The 12,071-nt window shown below is 39.5% G+C and overlaps 1 protein-coding gene across 38 annotated transcripts in view; it reads left to right on the forward strand.

Moving 5' to 3' along the window:
• The first annotated feature begins 690 nt into the window (after window positions 1-690).
• Window positions 691-12,071, forward strand: part of LOC18445616 (phosphatidate cytidylyltransferase 4, chloroplastic) — a 56,373-nt gene continuing 44,992 nt past the window's right edge. For 32 of the 38 annotated variants that reach the window (XR_016045615.1, XR_016045614.1, XR_016045613.1 and 29 more), the window contains exon 1: window positions 691-1,044. Coding sequence is in view for 7 of the 38 variants with exons in the window: in XM_006855752.4 (XP_006855814.2) it covers window positions 865-1,044 (180 nt within the window). In the remaining 31 variants the exon portion in view is untranslated. The remainder of the gene's footprint in view (window positions 1,045-12,071) is intronic. The other 6 variants (XR_016045610.1, XR_016045611.1, XR_016045612.1 and 3 more) reach the window with 2 other exon arrangements.

The raw sequence follows: 12,071 nt of genomic DNA on the forward strand, positions 1-12,071 counted from the left end.
GTGTCACGATGATCGTGGAAGCATTGCAACACGTAAAGAACTGTGATGGTCACTGGAAGCATCACTGCATGTAAATAACCATGATGGGTTTATGGACTATCACATGGTTACTTGAAGCATAACGACACTTAAAGAACCGTGATGGTCATGTGAAGCATCACGACACATGAAGAACCGTGATGCCTCCTAATACATCTTTGAAGGGTATTTTAGTCACAAAAATCTAAAAAGTGATGCAAAGGGGTATGGATGAGGTTTTGAATAATTGGAAATATATATATATATATATATAATTTCCCAAAATTATATTTTCATATTGAAATTTTATTAAGGGAAAAGTTTATATAGCGCCTAGGCTCTAAACAATCAAATTAGAGCCTACTTCAAAACTTTAACAAAAAGAGGTTGTTTTGATGTCCAAATTTCATCAAATTGATCATCTCGACATCAAGATGCATGACATAAAAAAAAAAAAAGATTTCTAAGTTTTTGAAATAGTATATTTTGTAACGCATTTATTATGTTAATTTTCAAGATTTTTAAGTTTTCATTGATCATCGTTCTACACTAGTTTTGAAGTTTGAATTTTGTAACTAAAGATAAAATATAATTTAAGGCTATCACAAACTTTCAAGTATATTTTTAATACTTTTTGACACTATTAGAAGGTAGTAGGCTCTAATTTGATTTGATTATTTAGTGCGCCGGCACTATACAAACCGCACCCTTTTATTAATACTGGATTTTAATACTCGTGGAAATGCGACAAGAATGTAAAAGTGGCGAAATTTGAGCAAAAACTTCATTCAGGATTTGAAGATGCTCTAACTTCTTAGCTCTTCTCCGTGTTATCTCGGTGAAGCAATGTTGTCTGCAAGGCTTTTTCGTTTTCCTTCTCAACACTTTCTCCCCCGAAAAATGCCTGGTCCGTCCTGTCGCCCTCTCCTCGTCTCTGCATGCTCACCTGTTGAGCCCAAACCAAAGCCATGGCTCCTTGTAGGTCTAGGCAATCCTGGCAAGAAGTATGAAGGTACCAGACACAGTGTAAGCTTTGATTCATTGTTCTTTTCTTCTTCTTAGATTCGTTGTTTTATTGCATTGGTTTTTCGTTATTTTATTTCATCTGCTTTTCTTTGTTGGGTATCTTTGTTTTACTTCTTCCTATGGTGAATGAGCATGACTTTTCTTGCCCACCATATTTATGTGATATTGAAGGTGAATGAGTATGATTTTTCTCGCCCACCATATTTATGTGATATTGAGAGAAGTTCATAAAGCTCTATTGATTGGAAAAACATCAGTTTTCTCTATGCTTTTCGGGTTATTGACTTTATGTGAATTTAATAGAATGACAGGGGGTTCTATTGCTTAAATCAACTATAATATGCTTCTATGCTTCTTGGATCACTGGTTTTGTTGGATTTCGATCTTGTTTTTTCTTTGTTGGATTTTCTTTTCTTTTCTCTTTTTGGTTATTCTTGTTGTTGGAAATGATCATGGCTCTTCATACCTATGGTTATTTTGTGTCTTCATTAGCTGGGTCTCTTAGTTTTGCTAGAGCGGAACAGCCTTCTTTCGATTAAATCAACTTCTAGTCTTTCAGCCATATGTAAAAGAGAATCAGGCCCTAGGTTTTGAAAATCGAAATGTTTATTGCTTTTTTTTTCTCTGAGCTATCGGGATGATAACATTGTGGCCAAATATGCATGCTGTTACTGTATTCATTGTTTAGAGCAGTGCTTGAAAAAGCATGATATTCCTCCATTGAATTGTTTTGGAAGGGGTGAGGTGAATCAAACACCCGTTGTATATAAACAAAAGCCATTTATTGAATATAGCAACAATTATATAATGGCATAGTTGCCATTATATCGAGTTTCAAAGTTCACAAAGTAATGTGGATGTGACATTGGCTATAATGTTCGTTATTTCTATTAATGTTTTTGGAGTTTGTGATACCATTAGTTTTGAAAATTTTCCCCTACATCCTTTTCAGCATATACCCATTATATTCATCACATTATAGTGAAGATACTCCATGGGCTAGAGGAGGGGTGTCGACCAGAAACTCTGTTAGACTTGCTTGAGTTCAATTGGGTTTGGGTACATTGGTTGCTAAGAGAATGGCACATTAAAGGAGGGATTTGACTATGGAGACATATACTTTCCCCATAACTAATATTACCCCCTTTTGGATAGGTTTGGGGTAATACTTGCATGTTCTTTTTGCATGGATTCTTATTTTTCTTGAATGGAGAACTAAAGGAACATATTTATTCAAACAATGAAAGGGGCATATAGAGGCCTATGAGACAAAAGATATAAACTGAAGTAGTCAATATATGATGTGATACGAATTTCACAACAATGGTATGTTGCACATAATATTCCATGTGCTATTCTGAGGCCTTCTTGAACCACGATATCTTACCACAAGACCTCCCATCGGAATTTGTAAACAAGATTTCATTCCGATGTCCTAGCTTCTTGGGATAATTGCATTGATTTAAAAAATGAACCGCCCTAGGCGGTCCAGAAGGCTTGGGTGCTTTGCCCAGGCCTAGGTGGTAAAACTGGGCGGTCCATCCTTGGGCGACCGCCTAGCGCCTGCCTTGGGCGTCCGCCCCTCCCAGAGGCGGAAAAAATGATTTTTTTTTTTATTTTGTTATTTTGAAATATCTAAAGGTTAAGAATGATGGATTTGGGTTCATTTGAACCCTAAACCCACAAGAAGCCCCTTTAGACTAAAAAAAACTCTATAAAACTACATTTCATTGAATCGATCATCGAAGTGTTTCTCAAAGTTTTGGAGTTCAAGCAACCAAAGTAAGCGCATTTTTTAGATTGCTTGCTTTATTTTGAGATGTCTTCTTCAGGAGTTAGTCGGAGTGGAGATTTGGGTTGGAAATATGGATACAACTCGAATCCAAATGACAAAAATTGCGTTAGTCGTTTGATGTAATTTTTGTGAAAAAGAGACAAAAAGAGGCCTAAACCGGTTTAAGAAACATCTTACCGGTATTAAGGGGGATGTTGCCTTTTGTAAAAATGTTCCTGAAGCTATCAAAGAGGAGATTAAACAATTTTTAAGTTATGTAAAATAAAAACAAGAACAAAATCCTTGTCATAGATCTATTCTGCTGCTACTAAAAATAGTGATACGCGTTGCTGCTACTAGAAATAGTGATACGCGTTGGAAGTATGGATATACCCAAAACCAAATGATAGAAATTGTATAAGGTGTAATTTTTCTTAAAAAGATACCAATGGGGGTATTAGCCGATTCAAAAAACACCTTGCTGGTTACCAGTTAAAGGTAATGTTGCTTCTATTACAAAGGTTTTTGAAGCAGTTCGAGATGAGATTAGACATCTTTTGAATTTCGAAGAACCAAAAAAGGATGAAAATAAGCCTTGTTCTATAGAAGTGCTTTCTCTAGCTTCTAGTTATCGGAGTGGTGATCCGCGTTGGAAGTATGGTTATATCCGGAATCAAAATGATAAAAATCGTATTAAATGAAATTATTGTGGAAAGGATATTAATGGTGGCATTTACCGGTTTAAAATACACCTTGCCGGTATTACGGGGGATGTTGCCCCGTATAAAAATGTTTCTGAGGCTACAAAGGAGGAAATTATACAATATTTGAGTTCAGGGAAGCACAAAAAGAACGGTACAGTAGCCAAGACTCCTAGGGCCTCATCTGTACAGACTACACATACCAGTAAGAGGAAGGTAAAAGAAGAGGAGGAAGAGGCAGATTCCGAAAAAATAGATGAGGATGAACGTTATATTGAAGAGGGAGATGTCTCTGATGATGATGACCTTGCCTTTGATGCATATGATGAGGCTTGCGCTATTGATATTCCTTCTGATGATGATGATGATGATGATGATTGAAGACTCTTGCCTCTTGGTGCTGAATGTTGAGTGTTGAGTTTGTTCGCTGTTGTGTTGAGTCTGTTGACTGTTGACTTTTGTTTCCACAGAAGATGATGGAGGGAAGTGAACTTCCACCACCATTTGCCAAGCAAAGCAAGGTTCATGATTTTGCGATTTTTGATAACCAAACCACCAAAGTTTTTGGGGGTGCTGACTTTGTCCAAGGCAACTAGGTGGAATTTATTACTTTCTTTTTTTTTTAAAAGTGTGGAATTTATGACTTTTTGTTGTCCCAGACAAGAGAAAGTCTCGCATAAGTTCCACCAACCGGTGAAGGTCAGAGGTAGGAATTTGGAAGAGAGACATGTGATAAATGGGATTGATGGCTAGGGTCGATTTGATGAGGCCAGTTCTTCCTCCAAAGGAAAGAAACCAACCCTTCTCGCTTGCAAATTTCTAATTGAACTTCTCGATTAAATTGTCCCAGATGTGTTTTTTGGGTTTGCATAAGCAAAAGGGAAGGCCAAGGTAGGAGGAAGGGAGGCTTTTTGTGGAACGACTTAGATGTTGAGCAAGTGAGTATAATTCTCCATTATCTACTAGAATACCCACCATTTTGCTTCTAGATAAGTTGACTTTTATACCAATAAGAAGATAGAAGCTTCTAAGGAAAAGCCATAAACTATCAAGTTGGTGGGGTTGGGCCTCACAAACAATGAGGGTATCATCTGCGTAAAGAAGATGGAAGAGAGTCGGGCCATTCTTAGATGTCCTACTTCCCGTAAGAGGCAAGTCATAGAGTCTGGTGAGAAAAGTTCTCCTATTAAAGTGAAGAGGAAAAGCAAGAGAGGATCTCCTTGCCTTAGGGCCTCGGGTAGAAGAGAAAAAACCAACCGAAGTGCCATTTTGGAGGATGGAAAAGGAGGGGTCGAAGACACAAGCTTTGATCTAATTCCTCCATCTTGAGCCAAAGTCCATTCGATATTGAATGAGGTCAAGGATAATTCAGTCTACCCGATCATAACCTTCTCCCAATCCAGTTTGATAATAAGTTCCTTTTGGCCAAAAAGAGATCTGGAACGGATAGCTTAATGAGCCGTTAGGGCACGCACCATCCAGAATCCGTCTACTGGCAACAAAGGCAGATTGGGTAGGAGAGACTACGGAGCTGAGTACCTTCTGGAGGCGAGTGTACAAGAAAAACAAATTTTGATCTTTGATAGTTTGAAAATTGAAACAATTAATTGCAAATCCACAGTACACAGCCTCGTAAATCACTACTGTGAAAGCAAGCATCACATAAAATTAAATTATGAATCCCAAAAAAATCAATTTGAATATCATTGTCATCGTCCCAGCCTTGTTCCCACTATTTGGGTTTGGCGCAAAAACAAATTCCATTATTGCAACCCAAAGTTTCCAAAAGTGAAAACATGGAGAGAGTCAAGGATAGAACTCCAACTACCTCTTTGGCGCCTAAACAAGCTCCGGTAAAAGTGAAAGCCCACCTTCGCCCATCAGACATATGAACATGAACTCTTGATCTATTAACAACAAGACGCAGTTTCCGCTTCATAGGCCTCGCATATACAATATTTTCTAAGAGACGATGATGTTGGTGAGCACGAAGGGATGTAAGGGGACATGCAGCAATCCCTTCCAATAGAACATGCCATTATCACTGAAACAATGTCAATAGTTTGAATTGTGAGTTAATTGAAACCGCAACATCCTATCGCCCTCTCTCGTAAAATAACCTGATTTCGTCGTCCACGTAACATTTGCAAAGATTCAGATTATCTCAGATCGGATATAGAAAAGGAGTTTTGGAAATGGACGGAAAATGGGAATAATGAGAGAGGAAGAGAGAATTGCAGAGCGAGCGAAAGGGTGAACCGGTGAAATGAGAGGCGAACCGGTAAAATGCGAGCCCAAAATTGCGATTTAGCAGAGAGTGAAAACCTCATTGAGGGAATGAAAGAGGGAGAAAACAGGGTTGAATGAGGGCCCCGATAATAACATGAAATGTGAAATATCCATGGCAGTCGTGCTCCCGTCGATCCGGCCGGCATGGGAGAGGTTTCGTGGTCCGAGTGAGCCGGTTGCATTAGATGTGTTCAATTATGGGCCAAAAAAACTTTTAGAAATGGAAAAACGTTTTTATAAAGTTACGACTTACGACATAAGACCAAAATTGATCCCGAACGCTTAACCGTACGTCGGCCGAGAAGCGTTCAATCGGCCTAACCACTAAACCATTCAAAAAAGTGTAAAAAAAAATATAAAAAAAAAATCTAATAAAATATAAAGAGTATATTTAAATGTTGTGGTTTGTATAGAGCCTATGCTCTAAGCAATCAAATTAGAGCCTACCTTCAAATAGTTTAAAAAATTGTAGTTTTAATATTGAAAATCTTTTTGATAGCCTTAAGATATATTTTATATTTATTTATAAAGGTTAAAGCTTCAAAAATAGTTTAGATTGACATATCTATGAAAACTTGAAAATCTTAAAAATTGACGGTCCATAATTGTGTTACAAAATACACTATTTCCAAAACTTGAAATCCATTTTTTTTCTCATGTTCATGCATCTTGATGTCGAGATGGTCAATTTGAAGATATTTGGGCATAACAAAAAACTCTTCTAGTGAAGGTTTTGGGGTAAGCTCAAATTTGATTGTTTAGAGCCTCGGCTCTATATAAACTTTTCCCATATTTAAATAACTATTAAACAATTGAAAATGAATTTTAAAAATCCATTTATACCCAGGTATATTCTAAAATTTTCTTAAAAAAAATTAGAAAAATATAAAAATAAGTATTAATGACCAAAATAATTTTCAATGTTTGCCATAGTGATAAAAAGCATTAAAAATACATTACAAACAAAATCCATTAATTTTAGGATTTTATATATTTTCTTAATTTATTTTTAAATACCGGGTACGGTCACCAAAACCAGCCAAAACCGAAACTGATCAGTGGCCAGTTGCAATCACACCAACACCAACTGCAATCACACCAGAACCAACACTCACATAAATATGGTGGGCAAGAAAAAGTCATGCTCATTCACCATAGGAAGAAGCAAAACAAAGATACCCAACAAAGAAAAACGGATGAAATAAAACAACGAAGAATAAAACAACAAATCTAAGGAAAGACGAATGAATCAAAGCTTACATTGTGTTTGGGACCTTCATACTTATTGTCAGGATTGCCTAGACCTACAAGGAGTCATGGCTTTGGTTTGAGCTCAACAGGTGAGCATGCAGAGACGAGGAGAGGGCGACCAGGCATTTTTATGAGGAGAGAGAAGGTAAACGAAAAAGCCTTGCAGACTACATTGCTTCACCGAGATAGCACGGAGAAGAGCGAAGAAGGTAGAGCATCTTCAAATCCTAAATGAAGCTTTTGCCCAAATTGCGCCACTTTTATATGCTAGTCGCATTTCCACGTGTATTAAAATCCAGCATTAATAACAGGGTGCGGTTTGTATGGAGCCGGCTCTCTAAATAATCAAATCAAATTAGAGCCTACTACCTTCAAATATTGTCCAAAAGTATTAAAAATATGCTAGAAAGTTTGTGATAGTCTTAAATAGTGGTTAGGCCGGTTGAACACTTCTCGGCCGACGTACGGTTAAGCGTTCGGGATCGATTTTTGTCCTATGTCGTAAGTCGTAACTCTATCAAAACGTTTTTCCATTTCGAAAGTTTTTTTGGCCCATAGCCGAAGACATCTGATGCAACCGGCTCACCGGGACCACGAAACCTCTCCCATGCCAGTCGGATCGACTGGAGCACGGCTGCCATGGATATTTCACATTTCATGTTATTATCGGGGCGCTCAATCATCTCTGTTTTTCTCCCTCTTTCATTCCCTCAGTGAGGTTTTCACTCTCTCCTAAATCGCAACTTTGGGCTCGCATTTCACTGGTTCGCCTCTCATTTCACCGGTTCGCCCTTTCACTCGCTCTGCAATTCTCTCTTCCTCTCTCATTATTCCCATTTTCTGTCCATTTCGAAAACTCCTTTTCTATATCCGATCTGAGATAATCTGAAGCTTTGCAAATGTTACGTGGATGACGAAATCAGGTTATTTTACGAGAGAGGGCGATAGGATGTTGCGGTTTCAATTAACTCACAATTCAAACTATTGACATTGTTTCAGTGATAATGGCATGTTCTATTGGAAGGGATTGCTGCAATTCCCCTTACATCCCTTCGTGCTCACCAACATCATCGTCTGTTAGAAAATATTGTATATGCGAGGCCTATGAAGCGGAAACTGCGTCTTGTTGTCAATAGATCAAGAGTTCATGTTCATATGTCTGATGGGCGAAGGTGGGCTTTCACTTTTACCGGAGCTTGTTTAGGAGCCAAAGAGGTAGTTGGAGTTCTATCCTTGACTCTCTCCATGTTTTCACTTTTGGAAACTTTGGGTTGCAATAATGGAATTTGTTTTTGCGCCAAACCCAAATAGTGGGAACAAGGCTGGGACGATGACAATGATATTCAAATTGATTTTTTTGGGATTCATAATTTAATTTTATGTGATGCTTGCTTTCACAGTAGTGATTTACGAGGCTCCTCCAGTATATATGCGTGTACTGTGGATTTGCAATTAATTGTTTCAATTTTCAAACTATCCAAGATCAAAATTTGTTTTTCTTGTACACTCGCCTCCAGAAGGTACTCAGCTCCGTAGTCTCTCCTACCCAATCTGCCTTTGTTGCCAATAGACGGATTCTGAATGGTGTGTGCCCTTACGGCTCATGAAGCTATCCGTTCTAGATCTCTTCTTGGTCAAAAGGAACTTATTATCAAACTGGATTGGGAGAAGGTTATGATCGGGTAGACTGAATTATCCTTGACCTCATTCAATATCGAATGGACTTTGGCTCAAGATGGAGGAATTGGATCAAAGCTTGTGCCTTTGACCCCTCCCTTTCCATCCTCCAAAATGGCACTTCAGTTGGTTGTTTCTCTTCTGCGAGAGGCCCTAAGGCAGGGAGATCCTCTCTTGCTTTTCCTCTTCACTTTAATAGGAGAACTTTTCTCACTAGACTCTATGACTTGCTTCTTACGGGAAGTAGGGCATCTCAGGATGGCCCGACTCTCTTCCATCTTCTTTACGCAGATGATACCCTCATTGTTTGTGAGGCCCAACCCCACCAACTTGATAGTTTATGGCTTTTCCTTAGAAGCTTCTCTCTCCTGATTTGTATAAATGTCAACTTATCTAGAAGCAAAATGGTGGGTATTCTAGTAGATAATGGAGAATTATACTCACTTGCTCAACATCTAGGTCGTTCCACAAAAAGCCTTCCCTTTTGCTTATGCAAACCTAGAAAACACCTCTGGGACAATTTAATCGAGAACTTCAATTGGAAATTTGCCAGCTGGAAGGGTCGGTTTCTTTCCTTCGGAGGAAGAATTGGCCTCATCAAATCGACCCTAGCCATCAATCCCATTTATCACATGTCTCTCTTCCAAATTCCTACCTCTGACGTTCACCGATTGGTGGAACTTATGCGGGACTTTCTCTTGTTGGGGACCACAGAAAGTCATAAATTCCACACTTTTCAAAAAAAAAGAAAGTAGTAAATTCCACCTAGTGGCCTTGGACAAAGTTTGCACCCCCAAAAACTTTGGTGGTTTGGTTATCAAAAATCGCAAAATCATGAACCTTGCTTTGCTTGGCAAATGGTGGTGGATGTTCACTTCCCTCCATCATCTTCTGTGGAAACATGTTATCCAGGCTAAGTATGGACTCGGAGACGATGGATGGTTATCTAGATCTCCCTTCCATTGAACCTCGGGTGCTTGGAAATGCATCACATTTAGTAAAATTGCGTACCTTAGTTGTATAAGGTTTAGATTAGGGAACGGTCAGAAAATCAAGTTTTGGATGGACGCGTGGTATGGAGATCAACCCCTCAGGCTAGTTTTCCCTTCTTTGTTCCACCATCCAGCACCTAACTCTGCTGTCGCTGACTATGTTGAGTTTAGAGGGTGAACTGTTTTTTGCATCCCCATTTTCAGGAGAAGACTCACTGACCAGGAATCCCTCTTCTTGAACTCCAACTCCCTCCTCCTTATGGTTGCTCCTATTTTCAGCCCCCTTTGTTGTCAAGACTCTTTATTGTCAAGACTCTATCATCTGGACCCCCAACCCCACAGGTATCTCCTCTTTCTACTCTTCCTTTCTTCCAAACTTGTCCCTTGAACCCCTCCTCAATAAATCTTGGTCCATGCCGGTGCCACATAAAATTCAAGCCTTCATTTGGGTCCTCTTGCAAGGAAAAACCCTAACTCTAAACCAACTGCAGCGCCGAGGGCTTTCCTTGCCCAATTGCTGCATTATGTGCCTTCAAGACGAGGAGACCATCTCACACCTTTTCATCCACTGTGAGGTCTCTCTTGGTCTCTGGTCCTCTATTGTCAAGCTTTTCGGCCTTCAGTGGTTCACACCCCCTCAATACAAAAGCCCTTCATCACCTCTCTATCCTCACCTTTTACGAAACGAGGAAAACGACTTTGGCAACTGTCTGTTGCTGCCCTCCTCTGGAGTATCTGGTTAGAGAGGAATTCCAAAACCTTTAGAGACACTTCGAGGTGTCGTCGCTCTATTTTTTATTCAATAACAGCTTTGAATTCCCTCTGGGCTAAGCTCATCCTTGGTTTTGCCACCATCCCCATTTCCCACTTTCTAGCCAACTGGGATGTCCTTTGAATCTCTCTTCTCCTGCTATCAGAGTTACAACCCAGTGGACCCCCCCCCTCCCTGCTGGGTTATCTTAAAACACAAATGGTTCCTCTCTAGGAAACCCTGGTCCTTCTGGTATAGGAGGCACCTTGGCAACCTCTAATGGTGTATTCCTTTCCTTCTCGAAACACATTGAGGTTTCCGACTCAACCACCACTGAGTTCTTACCACTCCTAGAAGGTCTCAAGAAAGTATTGCATGCAGGGCTGACTTTCCAGGTGCTCATTGTAGAATCTGACTCCAGCAACTCGATTATTTGGGCTTCACACTAGCACCAACTGCCATGGCATCTCTCCGCCATCTTTGAACATATTGACTTCCTTTGCAGCTCTATCCCATTGATCATATTCATGAACATTCCATGAGCATCCAACTCAGAAGTAGACATGTTGGCCAAGGAAGGTGCTGCCAAGCCACAGGTGCGCCCCTATTGCTTTGAAATCTTGCTCCCCCACCCCCCACCCCCACCCCCACCTCCACCCCCCTCCATTTCTCCCCTTCTCCCCTTCTCCCCTCCCATATTTCACGGGAGATGAATTTAAAACATCGAAAAAACATAAATTTTTTTTTTACAAATATATAGTATTATTTTTTACGGGACAATTCGTTTCCCCAATCAACAGCCTATGCCTTCCTCTCCCCCTCCTCCTAATTTTTTCTTGCTTGTAAACTCTTCTCACTCCCTCTATCCCTTCCCTCTTCTCATTTCCCTTTACTTATCACCTCTCTTCCCTCTCTCCCCTATTTCTCCCAAACTTAAGCAAGTATCTCTCCACCCTCCCCTCCATCCCTTTACTCCCCCTCTGAGTCTTTTTGCAGGATTCTGATGAGACACTCAGCTTTTGAGGTGATACTTTTACTGTAAGACACTAAGACTCTTCATGACGCTTCAGCCTTTGGCGAGTTTACGGCTCCGACAACCACCTCTTCACAGATACAGCTGCTACTGCCTTTCCCTTGCCTCTTGGCCCCTCTTGTATTTCTCGGCTTTAAATTCTTTCTCCTTTCTCTCCAGTGTCTTGTAATTTGAGCACCCAACTACTGGGATGCCTTCTATAATGCTTTACTATAATCTATACTTAATATTTATTTATAAAGGTTAATATTTATAAAGTTAACCTTTCTCAAATTTTTTTTGTATTTCTCTTTTCTTTTACCAGACTGGAAAGATGGTAAATTTTCTGTAACCTATCTGTTCATTGATTGTTTTGCCAAAGATACGGCATTATAAGATTCCTTCCATACCTTTGTTTAGTTTTATTTATTTTTATTTTTAAATTGGGTCGCTGAACTTATATTTCTATTTTTAGTACTTGTAGTGTCAACCTTCTTGATCCTCATCTTACAAATATAAAATAATAACACATCATAGTAAATTTTAGGCTGAGATTGGAGCACCACACCCTAATTTTGCT

Source organism: Amborella trichopoda, chromosome 12 (assembly GCF_054954075.1).
Source record: "Amborella trichopoda isolate Santa Cruz 75 chromosome 12, AtrichopodaSantaCruz75HAP2 v2.0, whole genome shotgun sequence".
Lineage (NCBI taxonomy): Eukaryota > Viridiplantae > Streptophyta > Magnoliopsida > Amborellales > Amborellaceae > Amborella > Amborella trichopoda.